Raw genomic sequence first — 24,597 nt, forward strand, 5'->3', positions numbered from 1 at the left:
CGTAATGTTTCTCAAGCGTCTAATGATGGCTGTGACAAATAATTTGTTTGTGCGCCTCCTCCCGGTGACCAGCCAGCCCGCGTCTGCAGTCGGTTAGGCCGGTGCTGAGGCATGCCTCATATTCCTCAAGAAAGCGGCGATTGCAGATGCCTTCTGGCTAATGGAGTCATTTAGGAGAGAATGGTGGATTGTGCAGGGTACTTCTGAGCTGCCACGCTGAGGCTTCGCTGGAGAGGACTAGACGGCGAGCAACATTACAGGGTGTAATTACTTCAAGCACCATTAGGAACGCAATAACGTCTGCGCTTAGCAGGAAAAAAAAAAAAGAGGAAAAAAAAAAATCGTGGAGTCCGGCATGTGCGCTGGATGTGTTTGTGCTCACTTTTATGTGTGTCTGCACAAACAGGTCCTCCTATTCAAGTGATTAGCAAGTAATGAGTAGATTGCTCCGGCAGCGGATTCCCTGTTTGCTAACAGAGCGCCAGCTGAGGTAATGACTTGTCGCTACAGAGCGGCGTGCGGCGGCCCGCTGGCAGAGGCCGGAGCGTCGCTGTGGATCCGGCAGGACGGACTCCGGCCACGCCGCGTTTCGTCGCCCGGCACAGAAAGCTTCCTTGACGACTTAACCGAACTCTGAAGCTTCTGCCTGTCAGTTATTATGACGATCGGATGAAACGGTGGCTCCACTTGTCCAGGTGGGATCTCCCTATTGGTCCGTGGTGATCTGGGATCGGCTTCAGCCCCGCCCACGGCTGTAAATTAAACCCGATGAGATAGAAGATGGATTAATTTGGTCAGTAGTGGGATTAACCGGTTTCAAAGGCTGTAACTCTATCAATATTTAAAGTCGGTAAAAGTTCCTGGTGTTTCTGAGCAGGAACTTCCATTCTCAGCCAGAAAACCGACTGCATCAGTGAAATAATAACAAGCAGGAGATACTACAGAACTACCAGACCTCTGTCCTCCAGCGAAGGAGCCGAAGCAAGAAAACACAAAACCAGGAATGATCTGAGAAAGACCAGTCGTTTCCTTTTCCTTTTTTCCCCCCCTTTGAGTTGAAGTATGGTCTCAAAAGTCTCTGAGGGTTTGACCCACAAGAACAACACAGGGTGAGGATGCATGTTTCAAAACCAAAATCCAGAGAAAAACAAGATCAAAAGCTGTGTGAGGAGAAGGAACAAGGCAAGATTGAGGAGAATAACAAGAAGAGGAGAGGAACTCATTCTGGAGCCGGAAGAGGAAGAGGAGGAGGTGAAGAAAAAAAACAATGGGCTGAGAGGAAGCAGTGCAAAGTGTAAAAAAACTAGCATGAAAACATGAGACACCAATAAAAAAATACCATGACACAAAGATGAAGAGAGCCAGCAATGGTTTATCAGACACAGCAGTGACATTTAAAACTATTTAAAAAAAAATGTAAAAGATATTCATGCCACTAATTATTTAAATTCACTCTTATATCCTCGTTGTAGGAAGTGCTTTATCATAATAACGATGAACTTTTGTAGCCCTCGCAGCGATCCCTGCAGCCCATCGCTGTTTGGATTTTCCATCTTCTCCTAAGTCAACATGTTGGCTTCGTTCAGGCAAACTGACCAACAGCACACCAAGGCAACATTACCCTGGTTTGCAGCGCGGTGCAGCGATAACGGCAGCGGCGTGCATTTCTCTGCAAAGCGGAGTTAAAACTCCCATCCTGGCTCCGCAGGCAGAAATTAAAGCACCCCTCCCCTCCCCTCAGTGCACAATAGGATAAACCTCCGCAGAACCCGATGCATTGTGGCAAAAATTACACATTACAGAATTACTCTGGGACGATTATTACAATTTGCAAGATTAAGTAGATGCCGGGTGCGCAGCCCCGCTAATTGCTGGATTAATGCTGATTCAAGGGCCTCTCACTTCGAGTGCTGGCTTTTTGCTCAAAATTACCATAATGAGGAGAAATCGTTTTTAGGTGTAGTGAAAGACTGACTTCACTTCTGGGCTGTTTTTTTTTTTTTTTTTTTCCTTAAACTGCTCCCTGAAAGTGCACAGACAGAACGTGGTCCTGATGAATCACTGATCAGCGCTTAATAACACCCGAGTCCAGGCCGAACGCAGCGGGCCGCCGGTCACATCTGTTTAACCAGCGGGAAGATTTCCACTTCATTACTCTCCGCGTTGTTTGAAAACACATTTTCTGAAAATGACCAATCGTTTATGTAACCTGATTCACCTGCGACGGGAAAAAAAGAGCCGGTTTAAGAGGAGGAATCCAGTGTCGGCGAACGAGTCGAGGGAAAACACAAATTATTCAAAACACAGCAACGCTAAGTATTAATTTAAGCTTATAACTGATCCGTTTCGTGCAACTGACACTGAAACGTAATCCCCACATTTCATAAAACTGTGAATTTCTTAATGCTATTCATTGATCTTACAGGATTTATTCCTATAATGTGGAATCATGTCAGTTTCGGGATTAAATATGTCCCCGATACTTTTTCATGCTTAAAGATGCAACATAAAACATGGCGCTGTTGTAGTATCTTTGGGTTTGCTGTATCGTGTCATTGGTCACTGTTTTATTGGCATTGATTGGGAATATGGATCATCTTGAGGTCTCACTCCATGCCTGAAGAATTCCTCGGCGTGCGCGGCTCATTCAGCATTTATACGCTGGTGTTTGTTTATACCGTGTCTCTCACATGATTAGTGTTTTCTCTGAAGCATATTGCATGATCGCACTAACTGCCCATTAATTGATTTGCAACAAAGGCGATGCTTAAAGAGATGCTGTATTTAAAGCAGAAAAAAAAAAAGAAATGGTGACATTGCAGCACACTCATCCAAACGCAAGCATGAACTTTATGAAATAATAGAACTTAGCTTTGTTTCTCTTAAAGGAATAAAAGCTTCTTTTGGCTTTAAACTGTGCGTCAGATTGGAAATCCGAGCAGAGAGAGAGAGAGAAAGGCGAGTATGTGAGGGACGGAGCGGGAGATAAGAGGTGGGCGATGGCTCCTGACTGAGAAGATGGACTTTTATGGCCTCATTGATCTAAATTTCTCACAAGGAGCCCCGTCGCGATCAATACGGGGAGAAGTGTGCAACAGTGCTGCTGTTGTTTTTAACCACAGCTCCTGATATCTGCTCTCTCTGCCGTCCATCCTGTTTATCCCCCACGCTGCCGTCAACTTCCTCCTCCTCGGTCCTGAACAAATATTCCTCCGTGTGTTTGGCCCTTGTTATCTGGCCCCGCTGTGACAAAGCTGTGGTTTTTGGTGGCTGTAATTACGAGTGTCGCGCCGCGTCGGGCCGGGGTAGAGCTGCTTCCACCTTTTCTTGACCTCTCTCCGCTTTCGGAGCGCGGCGTTTCCACTGTTTGTGTTGCATGGAAAACAAGACAGACACAGAAAAAACATAATAGAAATGGAAATAGAAAAATTACACATATATTAATGGCCAAAACAACTGAGTATTTTCAATAACCCAGCCAATAATATGGTGACTCTGCGAATAATGTGATGTTTTACATCTATAATTGAGAGTGCTGCATAATGTGTCCTCAAATGTGACCACAATTCCACATTAAACCTATTTTTTAGAAGCAAGCTGCGGAAATACTGCAAGAAAAATACTTGGTTTGAATGAAATGCACTTCTCTTTATCTATTATTACATAACTGGCTGCAGTTCTAGCATGTTGTAATGTTTTTATATGATCAATATTGACTTATATGTTTCATCATACTATTTATAACTCAAAAAAATGTGATTATGAGTCATTACACATACGGCTTGGTTCATACGTTTCATGACACTATTTGCAAGTTATGTTATTGGCTTTACTTTACTGTTTAAGTCTGAAATCATTTGCCAGTTTTACATTATTGGTTGCTACACGTCTCGATCGGTCCCTGAATGGCTGGAAAAACAAATATGACTGTGACTGGTTGGGGAAAAAAAAAAAAGTGTTCTGTTGTGATATTTTGTGCGACTGACTGGAGTGTGAATCTTCCTGTGAGGGACAAAAGGCAGACATGCTGGTTTGAGTGTGGCGGTGTAGAAATAGGAGGTGTGTGTGTGTGTGTGTGTGTGTGTGTGTGTGTGTGAAGGTGAGACGGGGACAGGGTGTGAATGAGAGCATCCAGGGGATGCTGCAGCACCCGCGGGAGGGGTTCGGGACCTTTTCTGTGGTCAAACAGAGCTGAATTGAGGACAGCCGGCACTCTTTCAAGTGTGCGTGTGTGTGTCTGTGTTTGTGTGTGTGTGTGTGTGTGTGTGTGTGTGTGGCAGAGGGGGTTTTTGCCGCTGTTTTGTCTCACCTTGTGTCTCAGGTGGGATGTGGGAATGAGATAGTGGCTCGCAGTGGGCCGCAGACAAGCAGATGGAGAATAAATCAATAAGGAAGTAGCAAAGCAGGAAAATGAGAGGGAGGGAGACGGGAGGAGGGAAAACAATTTGGTCGCCTCTGCGGAAAAAGACAAGCTGGAAAATCCCTCCTGTCTTTTTGTGCCCTGCGAGCGTTTACATTAGAGTAATGTACGACTTGCGGTGGCGTTTTTGGGGGAGAAGCAGGGAGGGATCTTCAAAAGGCGACGCCGATGACCTTTGTTTTGTTTCGCCACCGCAGGGACGCAACGCTTCACTCACTTCGCACAAAATCAGCCACGATTCAGGTGTGATCTCGCACACACACACATACACACACACACACACACACACGCACGCCGAACACTGAAATATTAAACGCTCTGCAAATTCAATCTGAAAGATCAAAAGATTTCAAAATCATGTTTTATTAAAAAAAAATCGGCGTCCGGAGTGGCAGCGCTCCCATAATCCCCTGTTTTTCAGAGGTGGCTCTCAGACCCCCCCCCCCCCCCCCGCTGGGGCACTAACAAACCGCCACGGGGGCTGAGTGTAAATTGGGGGAAAAAAGCTACAAACCCATGTTTTTAAATCATTTTGTTTTAACTTAACAAACCCAGGAATGGTGTCAAACTAGAGTAAAACCAGAAATTTGCTCAGCAGACGCTGCTTCTTCAGTCAAAGTATATTTATATGTATCGAGCCATTTTATTTTCTATTCACATTTCTATAATAATCTGTAAAGGGCGGGCTGGTGAAGGACCCATTAGTCCAGGGTGTCCCTCCCTTCACTCACCTGGATCAGCTCCAGCACACTGCGACCCCACGCTGGATAAAAAGCAGTGCAGCAGATAGATGGTCGTGCTAATTAGGACCATTTTAGACTAATATAGTGATTAAAACTGGGATAATGTCCACATGTCACAGCTCACCGACCCTTCAGTCTGTGTCAAAATATGAATCACCTGTTCAGTCTTCAGTCTGCTAGAGAGAGGTAAATGTTGCATTTAAATAATCAATCATCTGTAAATGAGCGTACAAATGTATTTATTGCTTTTGCACTGTGCAGATCCTCAAATGCAGTGGTCCCGGTGTTGATGTTATTGGAAGAAATTTGAAGCAAGAATCTTAAAAATGCTCATTATTGTCAAATATCTATGAAAAATCTGTAACTGTGTCACTGTCTGGGAATTGCCTTTAAAACCTCTATCACTGTTTTAAAGGTTACGGTAAAATATATATCGTAGCTACTGGGATTTGTAAACTCAAAATTTAAGGTTGAACAGTTCGATAATCCAGTGTTATTAAGTTGGCCTCAGTCAGTAGTAGCAAACATCTTAAGTGTCTCTAACTTGTTGGTTTGTGTAAATTCGATATGGTTAATCTGTTTTGAAAATGTTTAATTGAATGGCAAACTGAGACTCCCATGCTCCTCCATTCTATCGCTGGTATATATACATATATATATATATATATATATATATATATATATATATATATATATATATATATATATATATATAAAAACAAGATCCAGACTGTGTGCAGAATGAGCTCAGCTTGAAATACCACTCCATCTCAGCAGAGACCCTTTTGATGTCTGATGTTCTTTAATGAAACATCTCGCTCACATCAGAGCTCCCTATTAAATTCCACTCATACGGGGAGACAGAGAAGGAGTCAAAGAGTGAGGTGTAGAAAAGCCGGAGCAGAGGAGCGCTGACCTTTCTGTGCCTGTGTGGGAGTGTGTGAAGAAAAAAAAAAAGAAAAAAAAAAAGAGGGAATGAAACATCAACAGTTCTAAAGAACTTTATTGAGGGTTTTCATTCAACAAACCAGCTGTTTACATCACATCTCCTTTTTGTACAGTGTTTACAAAATATGATGTGTTTAGTGAGATTAAATAAAATCCATATTGGGAAAGAGGAATCCAACTTATTTTGCTTCAAGTTCACTGCTGAAGTAAATTTGGGATTTTGTAAAAAACATTTTAAAAAGTCTGTTTCTTTTTCAATGCTCAGTGTGTGGCCTGCGCTTAATATAATCTGCTTCTGCAATCCAATTTAATCCATCTGGAAATTTCCAAGGAATAACCTGATGTGGAGTATCATAAAAACCTTTGTGTGTGTGTGTTTGTGTTTTTCTATGCTTGTGGGGATGTCCATCTGTTTGCACAGTGACCCACGTGGACGTGATTCACAACGAGGCCCGAGAGTCAGGTTCATTTAGGTAGTCAGGAAAGGTTCATCTGAGTTTAGAGTCAGTCTGCAGAAAACGAAAAAAGGGAATTCATTTATTCATTTTGTGAGGTATTTATTGGTAATGGTTAAGATTACACGAGGAGATCACGATAAACCTCCACACACAGCATCAAAGAGTGTGTGTGTGTGTGTGTGTGTGTGTGTGTGTGTGTGTGTGTGTGTGTGTGTGTGTGTGTCAGGCTTATGCTTACTGTTAAGTGTTTGGCTTTCCATTGTAATAGCTGGGATTAGCATGAGGGGCGAGGAGATCATGATAATGAGAAGGCATCAAAGTCACTGTCTGTGTGTGTGTGTGTGTGTGTGTGTGTGTGTGTGTGTGTGTGTGTGTGTGTGTGTGTGTGTGTTCTTGTTTTACGGTCTTTATTGGGTCTCGAACTTCAGATCGTATTTTTTAAGGTAATGCTCACCATGTGGGAAGCAAAATGTGAGATCCGGCAATAGTTTGCATTTTTTTTCTTTTTTTTTTTTTTAAAGATTGAGTTATTTAAAGGGCTCAGATTACAAAAAGGTTAATGTAAGGCACCCAGCTGTGGTGTTTAAGGCTATAGACCCCACAAGTAATGCTGGACACACACATGAGTGTGTGTGTGTGTGTGTGTGTGTGTGTGTGTGTGTGTGTGTGTGTGTGTGTTTTAGTGTGTGTATGAGCAGTGTCTTGGCTGTGGTGAGAGAGCATCTGCAAAATGGCAGTCATGAGGCTAATTGTGAGAGAGCTAACTCATCACATTGGCACCTTCACACACTTCCTGTGCTGATTGCGCCTCCCTGAAGGGAACGTGGAAAACCCAAACTGACCCTAACGTATTATTACCACGAATGCGGCTTAATATATTTTCGTCTCTGCAGGAGAAGTTTAAAAATAAACGCCGGGAGCGAGAATAAAAAGGAGCCGAGCACCCTCTTCCGTGACCTTGTTTCTTTGACATCAAGACCCGCTTGACCTACAACTCAAAAGAGCTAAATAAGGCTAATTTAGGCGCATCACAATAGATTATCCCTAATAAGATTAACGACGCATAATTATAGCTAATCCCAAGTGATGATTAAACTAACTGTGGTGTTTTAGCCCGAGCGGAGCGGAGCTGGGAGCCACAGGTGCAGCGCAGCAGAGCTGAGACACACCAAATCACTTAGCAACCACTTTGCCTTATCACCCAGCAGCCACCGGGGTCCTGTTACTGTATTAGCAGGGTATTCCGCTCTTTTCATTAGCGCCCCTGGCTCGTATCTGCTTTCACCTGGGTCACTGATGAAATCATTTTATTTCCACCCAAAAAAAAAAAAAAAAAAAGGAAGCTTCGATTGCATGTGTTTATTTTATTGGTGTCCCTGGTACTTTAAGACTTTATAGTGTGCTTCACGGGGAATTTTCTTTCCTTCGCAGGAAGCTGTATCTTCCGGGCTTCCTCGCAGCGCCATGTCGGGAGAAATCCCATTTACATTCTCCTTCATGGCGGCATGAAAAACCGTCCGGCTCAGCTTCATCTCGCGTGTGTTAACCTACGGTTTTCTAAAGTTCCTCCAGAGCTCAGACGTCTTTATTTCCCCCTGAAATTGGATGTTAATACAGCCACGGTAGCTCCAGCATATCATATCTCGGTTTACTTCAAGCACCATGAGGCAATTTTGCTCCAAACAGAGTGAAGCAAGCTGGATTTTATGGCTTTCAGCTACTTTAACATATTATATTAAGTTGATTTAGATCGAATTTTATTCTTCATGAAAGCAGTATTTATGTTTTCATTTTAAATCTGTTAATCACACTTAAATAACATCCCATCACTTTCTGTGCAAAGATAGGGCTGTCTGCAAGCGTTGAGGTCGTTTGGGGTTCGAACCAGTATTCCCAGATAGAAGAAAAACAAAACTTCAGAGTGCAAATGTACATTTGTTGTTGTTTTGTTTTTTGTTTTTTTTAGCAGCGATATATATTTTGTCCAGCTCTCAGAGCGGTGGCTATAGTGTGCTCGGTTTCAGGTCCAAAACTGTACAAGGTTCCTCAAACACATGCTGCTGCTGCTGCTCCTCAATTCCACGGGCAAACAGCTTGATCAACTGGCACTGGACACTGCAGAGAGAACACACACACACAAAATGCATCATTTAGCCTGAATAACAAACCATCAACTTAATGGCCATGCTCGTTTCAGTGAGACTTCACTGTCCATGTGGCAGATGTAAAAGCGATGGAACAGTAACCCGATGCGCGGGCCGGACCGATAACCTGAAAGTGCGGCTCTCTGTTGTGTCTACAGTAGCGGGACCTTAAAGAACAGCCGACAGCAGATGTCTGGATACAGCTGGATGAAGTATAAGAACGCAAAGACGAGCAATAAAATATGTGAGATGACTGTTATGCTTCAGTATGATGTATGGCTTCAATTAGTGCGCACGCCTTTTTCCCGCTAAATGACACCTGTACTTTGTGAGAACACCTGTTGTTTACTCTTCAGCTGCAGGTAAATTTCCGACCGCTTTTCTTTCATTAGGCCAAAAACGCCAACAATGCTGAAACCAGGAAAAAAAAAAAGTGGAGCTCAGCGTGTTTGGAATTGTTTTAATCAATCGGCATCTTGAGTTTCACTTTTTCCAGAGGTATAGTTCTAACCTCTCACTCTCCCCCTCTCACTTTCTTCCCCGTTTCGCCCGGGCTATTACCATTAATTATCCGAGCGGCACGCTGGCTGGCTCACTCCGAGAACGATTAGCGGCGAGGAAGAGGCAATAAAAGAATGGACTTCTGCTTTAATTAAAGGGGGGTAGCCTTTTAACATGGGGAGGGCCGTTAAATTAGCAACATTACAGCGCCATGCATCATTGGCAAAGTACAATGGAGCATGAAATAAATGATGCGTCAAGCAGTGCCACATGGGCTGTATAGAGATCTGATAGCGGGGAGAGCTGGAGTGTGGACAGGGCCAGAATAATGAGAGGGGGCTAATTCCACCGAGTTGCCAAGATTGAACAGCGGGGGAGCAGTGAAAGTCTCTCCTGACCAGAAAGTGTTGGACACTTGCAGATCTAATGACACCGCTGCCCTTGTTTCTGTCTGGACACGGCAGGCAGAGCTTCTCCATTAGCAGCTGAAACTAAACATAACTACAACTTTTACTTTACAGCGACAATTTATATGCTGATCCTTTTACTGCTTACAGATTTCAAACGCCTGCATGTTGTTGTTTGGTCATTAAAATTGTCGTCATGCGTTTCCTGCTAACAAATTGTGTTTTCTTGACCTTGGGACGATACGTGACTTATAAAGTCGCAGGGATAAATTATTCGGGATGCATGAATAACCAGACAGAATTTCAAGGTAATTAATCCAGAACTGAAGGTGTCAGTGTATTGAAAACGCTAATATTAATTTCAAGGCTGTCAGGAGAGAATGTCAAAATTTGGTAAGAAACTTGCTGAAATTCCTTTTTTTTTTTTTTTGTGCATGAAAAACTGACTGGTTGCTTCTTGAACTTCACCGTCTGTCACCTCCAGTGCTCCTTTTGTCGAGTCATTTTATAATCAGTGAGCTTTTCCTGTGAAATGGCACAGTAGGCCTGTCACAGCCTTAAAGTCACAGATCAAGCTTCCAGCTGCGCACAATGCACATACGTTTTTTTTACAGATGCACCTGATACACAGTCCGGAAAATTCAAAGTTCCTGTTTTTGCCACTTGACAGGTTGGCTTGCTTTAGTGGACTGCAGTTTTAGTGGACAGTAGGTTTTATCCTAAATAGACCGTGAACATCTGCAACAAATTTTCTGACTCAGTAGTCCTTGAGATATTTCAGTGGAACCCAAAGTGGTGACTAAAGTTAAAGCTGAGAGAGTCTTGCTTCACTGTGCTGTGAATGAAGAGCTGTCGGGCATACAAAACATGATTTGGTTTTACGTTTTGCCTTTATGACATTATACTCAGTATCATTTGGGGCAATTCAAGCTAAAATTACAACCCGATATCCAAAAGGAGAAGACTTTTTCTGACTGTAGGGATGCAGTTGGTGTGAACCCTGCAAGTGTTCCAATGCTCCTTTCATTACAGCGTTCCTGCAGTATTATGTGCTCTCATTCGAAGCCATTTGCCAGCCCGAATATACGCTGTGAGTGATCCAGGCCGTCCTCATCACCACCAAAACTCCACGCACTCATTTTTAGTTGAAAGCTTCATGAAACGGGCGGAAAAAAATAGTTTGAACCATTCAATTTTTTTTTTTTTTTCCCAGCGAGCAAAATCAACGCTGCAGTTAAAGAGCAATACTTACGGGCAAGACATTCATCTCTGCTGATGAAAAACAGAAATCTTTTGTTCATCAGCTTTCAGTTTGAGGTTTAACTTTCATGTTTTCATGAAAATACCAGATTGCATCCATGTTAATATTTCACCTCATACTAGCATTTGAAAACATTTAGACCTGGAATTCAGGATCTGAAGGAACAGTGTTGGTGCTATATTGTCCTTACTTGACTTGGATGGCAGCGTGGTGCAGGATCTCCCCGTCGCAGTTCCAGCTGCTGCGGGCCGTGCTGTAGTACGTCGTTTGGGGGGGGTGTATGGGGCCGAGCTCCGTCTCCCCCGGGGGGTCGCTCTGGTTTTCTGGAGAAACCAGCTCCTGGAAGGTCGGCTGAAAATGAAATTTCCTCACCCGATGGACCTCCACGAATGAGTGGTCAAACTGGGGAAGAAAGGCAGAGATGGATGAGATAAAGATGAAAGAGGAAGAGTAGGAGGAGGAGGGGGGGAGGTGGGGTGCACGGATGGATAGATGGATGGATGGATGAATGAAGGAGCAGATGTTCCCACAGATGGCGCAGAGGTTGAGATCCTCCACTGCCGAATCACTTCAGGGGTTTTATTTGAAACGATGAAGCACAGGACCAAATTAACTTTAGGAAGAAATTACTCTTTAAAGGTAGATGCGTTTAGAGCTACCCCACTCTTCGTTTTCCACAAGGGTGCTTTCATCCAGAGGGTTACAAGGAATTACGTACTGTTGATATAGAAATATAATTTGTTTTTTTTTTTTTTTGTGTTGCATATACATTTCAAGAAGGATCTAAATTGTAAATGCAACAGCAAGCTTATTACATTTTGAGCTTCCTCTTAGGGTCCACTACAAACCTGCATCAGGCATCGTGGTTGGGTTGAATTAATAAGTATTTCAAAAGGAATAAAGCATTTGATTTTAAAGAAATCAAAGAAGCCTCCATGATTTTTATTTATTTGCTATTTTTTTTGCAAGGCACCTGTGGAGGAAGGTAAAAAGTTAATTCCTTGAACTTGGGATTTTTCTGGAGTCCTGCTGATATTTTAATGAAAATCAAACTGCATTGGGCTCTCCTCGCTTCTCGCGTTTACAAAACAACAAGCAGGAGTGGCTGCAAAAGGAGAAGAGGGGGAAGGAGCGAGAAAGAGGTCAGATCACAGAGGTGCATAAAAACTGTATGAACATGGAACAAGTGAAGGGGGGAAGAAAGGGAGATGAAAAGAAATTATTTTGTCAAAATCCCCTTTCATCTCCCTCGGTGTCGCGGAGAGGTCCGGCGCACTATTTTCTTCAACTTCACGGGGTGCCACTTTCTTGCTATTCTCTCCTCTCGTCTTCTCTTCATTTTTCTTTCCTCACCCTCTCTCGGCTTTCTCGTCCTTTCTCATCCTGAAAGCGGAGTGACAGCCATTTATTTCACATCAGACCCGCTTTATGACTCGCAGCCGCTTTGCATTCATGCCGGACGGTCTGCCTAAAAGGCTTTCTGACAAGGCCATGAATACGCTTAGTGGCTTCTCACTCCTTGTTTCTCTCCGCTTGGCTGGACAGTGATGCTGATATTAACCGAACTCTGATGCAAAGTCCCTCCCGTCCGATGCGTTTGACTACTTGTCTACCTTTCTGCGGTGCAAGTGAAGCAGTGGCGGCAGCTCGAGTTGGAGCACTTTTGGACTTTTCATTGCTAAATCACCAGACTGTGGACCCTGCAATCATTAGTCATCATCTGTTTTTTTTTAACTTAATTTTTTCCAGTAATGTGATTTTTTTTTTTCTTAACTAGATTTTATGGCAAGCTGTCAACCAGCTGTTGCGACATTTCAGAAAAACCTGTTGGCGGCACTAAAACACAAGTGAAAAGATTACCAAAATTAAATGACTTGCTGTCCCATTGATAGAAGCTTTTCAATACATCTAAAACTTTTGCAAAAGAAGAACATGCAAACTCACTACAGTAGTCCCCACGACCAGAACTGGTGATCTCTTCTACATGAGGCAAACGAGATCCCGTCACGGATTCATAATTCCTCTCTGGATAAACACAACCTTGCTTTCACCTCTCAGCATTGGGTTGCAGAGGAAATCCACAAGCTGTCAAAGTAATTTTCGACCTCCACGCATTAGCATCGCCACAAAAAAAGTTTGTAATTAGATTTGGCCTGTGCACATTTCATTTACTCTTCCGGGTGGTAGCGTCTTTAATTGGAACTGCAGAAATCCATGGACATGCTTCGCGTCACACGGAGTTGCAGAATCTTTCCTCGGTTTGCCGAGTTTTTACTGCTACAGCAGCATTCTTTCAAATATATTCCTTCTAATATCCTTTCAATTGAGCTGCTCCCCTTTTCTGTTTCTGCAAATATACATTATCCGAAACCAATCTAACACGGAGTTACAGCAATATTCGGGGCTTGTGACTAAAATATTGGCTGCAGAGTTTAAGAGGGAGATATTGGAGTTAAAACTTGACCTCAGGATGTGAGTGTTGTCTAAAAACACAGCTTTGCAATTCCACTCTTTCACCCAGGCATCTCCTGTAGATGAAATTACTTGCAAGATCCTTTTAAATGGGGTAAACTTCCCGAGGTCCTTCCTGAGGTAATAATTACTAATCACCAGACTTCCCTTGGTAATACTTGTGCTTTCCTGTGAGGGCATTAGTCTGGTATCAGCCTGTTCTCCCATACAGCATATCCCTGATGCAGCGATTACCGTGGCCTCCCTGGACCAGGGTGGAGGTTATTTATGATACGTGGGAAGGCACAAGGGCTAAGGCATTTGAACTAAAGTGAACCAGAGTTGGGAAATTGAGCAGCGTCAGCAAAAAGGAGGTGCTAGCACAGCAAGTGGGCAAATTCTGCCTTCTGCTCGCTTGTTCGCCTGAACACACTGTCCATTAATCTGTACACAGGTTGAGAAAGTCGTGAAGTTGAATGCTGGATTCTGCCGCAAAAGTGATTGATGGGAAAGAGCACTCTGTCTCTTGGAGGTGTGTTACATGCTGCATATTCTGACTTTTCTGGATCCAATTCATGGACTGTTTAGCAATAATTTGAAAAGCAAAACTCGGGGCAAACGTATTGCAACAGTCTTTGTAACTTAGTATAAAGCTCCTACCTGGTCAGCTGCTTTGTTGGTGTGTCGAAGGAGGTGTCTGAAGAAGTCCAGACGTGAACACTTTCGGACCAGGATCAGGTCCGTGGTGCCGTCGGCGAGGTGGGCGGACGGCGACAGGCCTTTTGGACTCCGAGGACACGCGCAGCTCATGCTGGCTGAATTAATGGCGATGAACTTCCCGTAGATTTCATTCCAGCCGTCTGAAACACAGCAGCACGGGTCGGGTACGCCTGCAGGTTAGTCGGGAGGACTCGGCGAGGCGCACACATGACATTTCAGTAATTAGGAGATATTAGACCACAGTTCTTTAGGTTCCACGGCTGTGGGCAGAACACCTTTGTCAATGTTAAGAGAAGAACTGCTTTTATAACCGGTCTGTCAATGTCTGCTTGACAAAAGGAGCAAAATCAAACAAATGTTAGACTTTGGTCGTGAAGATGGTTTTCAGGACTATTTGCAGTACAGTTTCATTGTATATAAGATCATGCCGTCCTGTGACTTATACTCTGTTGCCAGATTATTTCCAATATTCGACTCTTATCTATCTCTATGGTTTACTCATCTGCAAGTTAGCAGAGGACTCAAAGGCTCGGTTTGTAACAATTAGCTGAAATCTCAGCTCTCGACTTAATGGCTGCTTGAGGTTAGAATCTGTAATTTCCAACCTTAGGAAACCCTTCACTTGACATTATCTCTGCTAATTGTCATTTGGTTGCCAGATTTCTGCTGTAGTGTTATCCACTGCACACCTGAATCCACTTCAGGGTTGTTGGTATTGTGCGTGCTTCAAAACCTGAATTCACTTGGAGTTAGGTACAGTATAAATAAAGTGAAACTTGTCACATTTATGCACAAAGACGGTGGATTGATAAGTGTAAAGGAGCTGAAAAAAAAAAAAAAGCCTCATTCATGACCTTTCAGCAAGTGGTTCAAGGTAGATTCTTTCAGGCCTCTTTCTCCTCCCCCACACTTTCTCTCTTTCTGCAACATCAAAACTCCTTTATTTGACTTTGAGACTTTTACCTGAACAAACCTTTCACGGCTGTGAACATAATTTACTGTAACTGGCTTGAGCTGCTGTAATCAACAGCAGCTCTGCCACAATCGCAAATGTGCCACATTTGATTTTTGTCGGTGGCGTTCTGGCAGCTTTAAGTTATTTACTTGTACAAGTGATATAAGAGAGAGGTGCAAAAATGCTGATTGCTTTCCTCCTGCGTATTTGGCAAGTGCAGAAGTACCCAGGTTTTGCTGAAACACGTAATCTGTGTGGCGCATCAGAAATGTGGTTTTACAATGATCCTGGCATTTTGCAAGTGCTTTATGAGTCCTGGGGTTAAGTTCCAAGCTTGTCACACAACAGCAGCGATGCTGATGAGAGTCCATTAAGATCCAGATGTCTTGGCAGAAATTCTCAGCGCAGCTTTACCCTGATGATTGAGCCAAGATAGAAACTTTCCTGCTGACAGTAACGCACTGAAACCGAACGTCTTCTGCTTTAAAAGACAATTAAGTTCGGCTAAGGGAAGGGTTCAGGAGATCTCCGAAACGGGGAGTTTGATGCAGAGAAGCGTGATTGGGTTAACCCGAAGTGAGCTCGTTCGCACACAGCCCGCTAATCTCAAATGACAGACGCGATGGATGCACTTCACAAATCACCGCTCTGTTCCTCTGAGATTAGCGACTGTTTACTTGTGAGATGGCGTATCAAAGACGCGGTGCTATCACCCACGGGACCGCCGGTGCCTGTCACCAGGGTGATAGTCAGTGGAATGAGCTGCAAAAAGTGATCACAGACGTCCAAATTAGCATCTGACTGTTTTATGAGCACCTCAGAGGGAAAATTATGTGATCTCGAAAAGCAAAACGATTCATTACCTTTCCCCCTCATTTCACAAAACAAACTTACAGAGGTGATAACGCGAACCAATGATAACAAGCCCGCTGAGGCTACATAAAAACAACATACTCTAATTGGAAAGCAGTGATTAAAGCTAAAGCGGAAAAATATTTAAAAAGAAGCGACAAAAAACAAGTCCTACAGTGGACCGTATAGGTTCTGCATTAGAACATTTTCAAAATGAGTATTTGCTTTTTCAGGAGTGGCTGAGCTCATTTGAAGAGAGGAAGTGTGTCGAGCCTCATTGATTTAGCAGTTGTCTGAGATTTCCCTCACCAGAGGAGGAGACGAGAAAAAAAATAAATAAAAAGGAAATTCAAAACAAACGGCAGCGCTGGTGTGAGGCAAACCCCCCATCAGTGCTGGCAGAGCCAAATTTCTCCCTGATTAGTGAGAATCTGTCATGACTCACACACACAAACGCGCACACACATGCACATGCACAGCATGCACATGCCATGTCTCTTTATAGGAGCCTGCAGCTCCAGTCAGCCAGGCCAAAGCAGGATGTCTTCAATTTAACATAGTAGAACTAATTAAAATGGACAAATAAAAGCACACTGAGACCATCAGCAGCTCAAGCACCTGTACACGGACACACACAGGCACGTGCACAAAAAAACACACACATGTTAGTCAGATACAGAGAGAGGTGTGGCTCTATTTTTGCTGGGCCAGTTCAGTGACATACATCATGATCATTACCGTTCTGAATAACCCTTCCCTCACCATCTTCTCAACTTCACTGTAATGTTAACACTAAAACCACTTAATCCTTATAAAACTCAAATCCCAAAAGTGGTTTCTGGGGTTTCTCACTGGACATAACGATCAGAACAAGCACAAACACACACACACGTACTTGGGCAAACGTCACTTGTGGGGCACAGTTATTCTGATGCAACATTCCCCCACCCCATTTCCCAAGCAATGAGACCAGACTTGACTTAAATCAAGGTTGTCCTCAAACAGACAAATGTATCTGTTAGAGTCTAAAAATATAGTGACTTCCTCACGAAAGCACTGAAATTCACTAATAATCAAAGAGAAGAACTGCAGAAATCAAAATATAAAAGTCAGCATATTGAAATGTTCTGAGGCAGCTGAATTTCAATTTCAGTTTTTTATTGTTACCAGAATATGATACATGTAAACACTAAATTTATTGCCACAGTCTAAAGAGCAGGTTGTCGTCTGCAAAGAGTCTGACTATTTTTCCTTCTCATAGATTTTACCTTGAATATATTTAGTGACTTTCAGTTGCTACAAAACCTTTTTTTTTTTAAATTTAGCATTAAGGAACCCATATTAGTCTATCAAAGATTTTTGAAGTTGATTGCAGTTTATCTTTTTCCTGTTACTCCTGTTTGTCTTTGTTGGAAGCTAAATTTACTCTGTCAAAAGCAAAGGTAAACTATTTTATTAGACCATTTCAATAACAGTAAGTTACGATGGCCTGTGGAGAGTATCGTTTGTGCTATTTGGGTCTTTCCATGTGTAATCACATTTTTGTTTATCAAAATTTGTGATTTTGATTTACACATGCATAACTAAAGATGTACATGTAATATTTTCCTGCCATGATGGAGATTTGAGCAGGGTTTTTTTTCCCCCCAATCAATACTTCAAGGCTCATTTTTGTTAGGCTATATTTTCAATAATTGTGCACAACTGCAGTATTGTTTAGTCAGCCGAAGGCTGAAGGACCAAAAAGCACTAAGGTGACAAGACAAAACAAACCCCTCACAAAGTGATGGACACCTGTCTCAACCGGCTGAATTGCAGGAGAAGATAGAAACATTCACAGGTTTTTACTGGCCAAATTAGGCGCAGGTCATTTTAATACAGTGGCTATTTTCTGTCTCCACATAAATTTTACCTTTTTTTTCCTTTCTTTACTTGTGTTCATTGTCAGATTCTACAACAGTCTCTCCTCATCGACCACTCTGGATCGTTTTTAATCTGTCTAAATCCTTAAATCATGTAACTCTAATTATCACTTCAACTGAGTTGAGGGACGTTTTCTGTTACCTGTCTGTCGATCCAGTCACATTCAAAGATCCGTGCACTATAGGACAATGGTGGCCTGGAATCGTCTGCCGCAGTTTTTGATTTCACAGATGTACACAACTTATTTTTGTAAACAATTGAGACTATTTTTATTCACTCAGGAATAACATATGGAACTGGTCATTTATGATTGTTTAATGGTGAGCTATTTCGTCTGTTTTGATATTGTTTTGTTTTTGTTAATGTTGTCTTTGTTGATAGTTATGTTATTGTATTGTCTGTATGAATGTTGTCTGTACATCCTGTTGTTGACGCGTTGCTAAGTGTTGGTGCAGAAATATTTCTGATGAAGTTTAGACCCCAGGAAAAATAGCAACTGTTTTAACAGTAGCTAATGGGGATCTCAATAAAACAAACAAACAAACTCAACTTTGGCTGAACTACAGCCTTCAGAACAAGTGGTGTTTAATTGCCCTTCAGCACTTTCTGAATATATCTTAGAATATATTCCACAAATAAAACGTCATTCTTATGTAGAAGAAAAGCAGATGAATGCAACTTTACTTTGTGACTGAACGAGACAACATCAGGCCTAAAACCACACCGTTACGTAGTAGATTCCAGTAATTTGGTTTTCACAAGTGTAAGAGTATTTCATCAGCCTGTAGGGATTTTGCTTGCTGTATCAGCGTGTGTTTAAAGGGCTGTGGACATCAGTGTGCGTTTGCGTGGCCAGAAGAAGACAGGAGAGAATGAGAGGCGGCGGCGTCCCACTCGAGGCCGGGCGGGACTTCAGCCCTGCCGACGGGGAACATGTAATCTCATCGAGCAGACGCGGCGATGGATGCTGGAGATTTGGAAAATCGATAGGCAAAAAGGGCTCCGGCGGGACACGGCGGCAGAGTTGTGCGGTGCCACTAAAATCAGTTCATATTTTCCCGTCAATAACTCATCAAGAATCTCATCAAGAGTTTTTGCCATGCCGCGGGAGAAAAATAACCCCAACAGATAATGGAGATGGAGTGAAATCAGAGAAAGGAGAAGATGACGCCGTTATTTACACAGTCCACCTCAGGTACTTAATCTTCCCCCACAAAAAAAAAAGAGAGAGAAAAATGCAAATTTGCCTTTTATGTGTGAGACTTCAAGGAAAAAGACAGACTGTGTGGGACTGTCTCATTTCCATGTATTTTTTTTCGGTCTTTTATTCTCAAACTGCAAATCTTTTTAACAATAGGCATTTTTCAGACATCTCAGAAGTCTTGCGATGGTTTCAAGCCAGACAAACAGGCAGATAACGAGGTGCACAAATGAGGAATCCCCTTTCTGTGTGATTAAGTTGGCGCATTTCCAGCAATAAAGCCAAACTCGTACCTTTAGCAGACTTTTCCTTCTCCTCTGACATTTCACCGAGCTTGTCCTTTGATTGCTTGTGCTGACAGACGCGGCACCTGAAACATCAGCGCAACACTCTTTTACAGTCATTAAAACATCAGCGCCACTGTGACATTCAAGACTCTAACGAGCGCAAGTGATTCATTAGATTGGAATAAATTCAGCCCGTCCTGAACAGATTTGAATTTGTGTTTAGTCACTCAAAGATTAGCAGTTTTTATTGGGAAATGCTCTGAGACGTCTGGGGCTGAACAGGCTCCTTTGTGCCGTCAAAATACGGAATCATTTTAACAGAATAATGGTCTTCAGGCCTCATAACAGATGCAAACAATGCCTGCATCCAGCATATGAAAAGCCCAAGCACTTAGTGGAGAGCTGTTTTGGAAAAGAATAAAATGGCTTTCAGTCCACAATAAATTAGAAAAGCGTCATGACAGCATAAACTATCTCATTTAAGCTCTGGCAGGTGCACCGCTACTTTTGAAGTACATCAGATAAGTTGGGACATTGTAAAATAATGCAGAAAGGCAGCACAGGTTGTATTTACCCTGATCGGCACTGCAGTTTGTCCCTCGGGTTCCCCATGTTGTCCTCGGCGGGGAGGAACGAGACGGTGCCTTCATAGTAGTTGAGGCTCAAAAAGGTTTTCACTCCTGCAACAAAAGCGCAGGGTGAGCCGCGAACTCCACGCCAATGAGTTTGATTTGTTGTGCTTCAGTCGACTACAATGAGTCAGTTCAAAGGCAAATTGTTTGAAGGAAAAATCAGCATAATTAATAGGACCACGCCACCCAGGGGCGCCTTTTATCAACAATGCATGGACCCAATTTTGAGCTTTTGTGCATGCTTGTTTTCACAAATGTAGCAGAGCCCGCTGAATAAAAATACAATCAAAGGGAGAACAAATTCAACCATAACTTCTTGGTGAATTGGGCAAATTCATGATTAAAAGCATGCTCTTCTAGATAGATGTGTGGAAGTAGAGGGTTTTTTTTCCCCAACCAACAAACACAAATCTCTTTAAAGAATGTGAAACACATTTAATATTATCTCTAACTTGTTTAAATATTGACATTTTCCAGTGTGGACCAGTAAAACGTAACCTAAGCTAGGGTGTATTCATAATTGTGATAAAGTTTTTAACACTAGAAATGTAACTGTAAGGAAGGAAATATGTCATCAATCGCTCAGTGAAATAACCAAAAGTCCTTCTGTGCTCTGAGATGCTCCCACAGCTCTTTTGATCAGAAATGTTGAAATGGCCCTGACCACAGATAAACCTCTGGATACTCAGCACATACTTTGATAAACCGTCAAATATTGTGGCTCTGGATGATTTTCCATTGCTCAGTTGGCCCCAGTTTAATTTAGCCGGATTTCATATCTTGCATCGTAGGTTAAACGCCTTTGTTTTAAAGTGTTTTATGAATATTTATGCATGGCCCCACTGGAAAGAGAAATCTTGCAGGTGAGTCTAGTGAGACCTCCAGAAAAGCCTGCACTAAATCCACAAGCCCGAGGCTGGGTGTTCGATTTATGTTTTTAATCCTCCAAAGTCTGGACCCAGAGTGGAACCAGCAAACTCAGGGATACACTGCAAGTTATCTTCCATTAAAACAAACAAGTGTCAGAATCAGTAGCCTTTAAAGGACATTTAGCTGAGGGTTCGGAAACATGTTCTCATACCTGACAGGTCATATCTGGCGGGGCCAAGCCATCGCTTCCTCTCACTTTCTGCCAGTACGTCTCCATAAAAGCCGTAGCCCAGCAGTGAGACCGAGTATTTGAGGAAGACGTTGTTGTGGTGAACTGAACAAACATCCATTGGCTGAGAATCACCTGTGAACAGACACCGAGTACAGTCACAGAAAAATACATATTTGATCACAGCAACGTGCCACAAACCATCATCAAGCTATTTCCATCTGCAGCAACGATCAAACAGAGGTTACAAATGATGATTACGCCAAATAAAACTAAAGCAGTGCTAAGATAAACAACACACTTCCAGTTTAAGTGTTACAGTGACACCCACTCACCCACAACGATGTGTAAAGCAGAAGTAACCGGGTCGTTGGTTCCCACAGTGGCAAAACAGATGCAATCAGTAGACCCTGTTGGAGAAGAACACAAAGGTCAACGTTTTACTTCCACTCAAAGAAAAAACACAACTTAAAAAACTTTGAGAGCAAACTTGGCAAAGGGGTTACAGTTCAAATGTCACTAGTTTTTTGGGCGTTGCTCATTTTAGGTGTGAAATTGTTCCACAGTGCCGTCGTCATTTGATTTAGTTTAACACATCAGTGCAGATTTAGTCTGTCAAGCAATTCCACCAACTGTCATTCATGCCTCTTACGTGCCCCCTCCTCCATCGCTGCGAGCAGGGAGTGAATCAGACGCTTGACATTTTTACATGCCTGTCAAGTCCCAGTGGGACTATTTTGTTTTTGTTTTTGACAGAAACAAACACTCCAGGGGAATTTCTGCAGATGTTAATGGAACAAAGTGCATAATTTTAAGAATGAAAGAGTGTAGTAACTCTGAAATATACAGGAGTTCGCGAGCAAATCAGCTGGACTGTGGCACCTTGTGCTGTAAAACCGTGTTGGAATCCAAGTGTCAAAGTATAATGACGCATCTATCCACATTCCAACCTGCTCGAGATAAGATATTCCTTCATAAAGCAACATTCAAAAGGAAATAAAACGGATATAATGCGTTTTATGCTGGTAACAGTACGTTAAGCAATCACATGTGGTGCTCATAAAGCCAGCCAAGGATTATGTAAATGGTTAAATCTGATAAGTAGGAAACAAAAGAGTAACACTGACCTCGTTAAAATCATACACATATCAAGACAGATGTGATGATTACAAGACTGCAGCCATACTTTTCGAGGCCGAAAAACTTCAATCTGTCGAAGCAATCACTGCTTTTCAAATCGATCTAATCCTCTCTGTCACTAAGGCGTTTCATTTTTAAATATCTGGAAAGTTGCTATGAATATTCTGCAGCTGTCAAAATGACTTTCCCACTCTTTTTTTTCCCAACTCTTCATAAATTCAGTTCTGAAAATGTGCTTACATGAAAAGATATAACTAAAAAAAGAACTTCAAAGACTTTTGAATTGTGATTTTTTTCTTTTGGGGGGGGGGGGGGGGGGGGGGGGGGATTTTTGGGCGCCGCCTGGGGAAGCCACGAGTGTGAACAATCTTTACAGCCAGCGTTCATTAAAACAAAAGCAAGCTGCTAAAATTCAAGGTTCAAACTGAGGAAGACGCAAGACGACTCAACGCTGCCCCTGAACACATCAAGTAGCTTCACTTATTCGAAGGCAATGCGCCTCCGCGACACAATAGGTATCTCAAATAGAGCAGACGGGTAACGGTACGAAAACGTTAATCGGGTGTGAAAAACTCAGATTCATGAGTGACACCGGTCATAAAGGAGCCGGTGATGAGCGGAGTCAGGCGACTCTCAAAGTCGCAACTGAGTAAGGGGAATTTAGCGGAGCGATTTTATTAGGCGGAAACAAGGAGACGTCGGAGTCGTAAAGTTAACTAATCGGATGGCTCCCGGCGCTGGGCTATCATCAGCTCTCTTCAGCCAACAAATGAAGGATAAGAGGCACCCCCCCCCCACCCCCCCCCGCTTTGTGAGAAATGTTGAATTTGACATTAAATCTTTCAACTTGAGAGGTAATAGGGCCCCATCTCTCTTTTCTGCGCCACATGGTGTAATTTCAGACCTATCTGCCCTACTTTGATGATCTTCAAGTGGTAATATGGGCCTACTGCCACTGATAAAAGACGGGCAGAGAGAGAGAGAGAGAGAGAAATCTAACTAGTGATGTTTTGAGCCGGCTCACAGGAGCGTGACAGAGGAGATCGGGCCCGTCATTCAGCGGCGGACACACAGATGAGTATGAAGATGAGCTCTCCCTCTCTCTTTCACTCCCTTTCTATGAATATCACTTAGCCGGCGCTTGCTTCCTCCGCTCCCAGCTTCATAATCGCGTCCCAACACTTTCCAATTGCTCCTGACAGCCCTCTGCGCCGCCTGCTATTTTGCCGAGCGTAGAAATGGTGACATATGCCATTTGACTCCTCTGAAGCGACTCGCTAAAAAAGCCAAGTGACTTTGAATGGATGTAGCTGCTGCACAGTGATGTTCAGCGCTTGGATGCTGAATGTTTTATTCCCCTCAAGTTGCTCCACCACAATAGCCGGTTGGTACATTCAGAGGACAGAAAGAAAATCCTCTGCAGAGAAGCTCCAGTTTTTATCTGCGTTTTCCCCCAAAACTGTCACGCCGGTAAGATCATTTTGGCAGCCAGATCGTCTTTATCTCTGAGACCACAATGGACTCTGGGCGCTTTATAGTTCTGCCCCAAAAAGATTGTTTTTTTTTCTAAACTTTCAGCACATTAATGTATTCATGGCTGCAAATGTGACAGTATCTTCTAACGGCAGCCTTGAGCCTCATGCTATCAGAGCTTTAATCAACAACATCATTATTATTGTGTCAACACATCCCGCTTAAGCCGAGCCGGAGTTAACTGAGATCTGATTTTGAACTATAGTGGCTCAAAGCGGCGTGTCGGGAATGTGTGAGCAATTGCATAATCGCTCGGTGATAAGACGCAAATGAACCCAGGCGATTGATTTCAACCTCGTCACGAGTTCCGGGACTTTCGCACGCTTGTGACGTGAACCGTCCCCAGGACTGCCAGTAGATTGTTTTATTAAGATCAAAAGTCGCACTTGGCTGGCATGACCCTATTAGACTGACCTAGAATTACATGCATGGAGAAGAGCATCGGTTCTCAAATTTCTTCTCCTTGAGTTAATGACAAAGACTGTGGCAGCACACAAGTGTCTGCTACAATTGCCTGGTGTGCAGAGCAGCAGAAGTCGGCCTTTTTTATTTTTTGTCGCTGTTGTCATTATTTGTCACCTAACTGGACACTTTAATAACACAGTTTCACAATCAAGGGCGATAAAGGCTGACAGGTGCATTATGAATCGACGCACGGTAAAGTGAGGACGTCGCCACTCTTAAAAAGCGTTTTTAATTAAAGCCATTGCTCATGTGCATCAGTGAATACACGAAAACTTCCCCGAGAAAAGATTAGTTTGAAATGAAAGCAGACAAAAGCACTTTGAATCGAGCTTAAAACACACGTCACATCCTGACTTTCCTCCACCTGCCCGTTCTATTTTTAGTCATTGATTTTAAGATTGTATTTATCAGTTTTAGCCCCACCCAACTTGGAGTTTGTCCTACATTTCTGACAGGT

General features: G+C 42.9%; 1 protein-coding gene across 1 annotated transcript in view; it reads right to left on the minus strand.

Moving 5' to 3' along the window:
* Positions 1-7,076: 7,076 nt before the first annotated feature.
* Positions 7,077-24,597, minus strand: part of cerk (ceramide kinase) — a 37,874-nt gene continuing 20,353 nt past the window's right edge. Inside the window, exons 7-13 of the mRNA XM_030114039.1 lie at positions 21,338-21,412; positions 20,985-21,137; positions 19,846-19,951; positions 19,278-19,354; positions 13,994-14,193; positions 11,073-11,284; positions 7,077-8,684 (exon numbers count right to left, since the gene is read on the minus strand). Coding sequence (XP_029969899.1) covers positions 8,573-8,684; positions 11,073-11,284; positions 13,994-14,193; positions 19,278-19,354; positions 19,846-19,951; positions 20,985-21,137; positions 21,338-21,412 — 935 coding nt within the window. The 3' untranslated portion in view covers positions 7,077-8,572. The remainder of the gene's footprint in view (positions 8,685-11,072; positions 11,285-13,993; positions 14,194-19,277; positions 19,355-19,845; positions 19,952-20,984; positions 21,138-21,337; positions 21,413-24,597) is intronic.

The sequence above is a fragment of the Salarias fasciatus genome, chromosome 17 (assembly GCF_902148845.1).
Source record: "Salarias fasciatus chromosome 17, fSalaFa1.1, whole genome shotgun sequence".
Lineage (NCBI taxonomy): Eukaryota > Metazoa > Chordata > Actinopteri > Blenniiformes > Blenniidae > Salarias > Salarias fasciatus.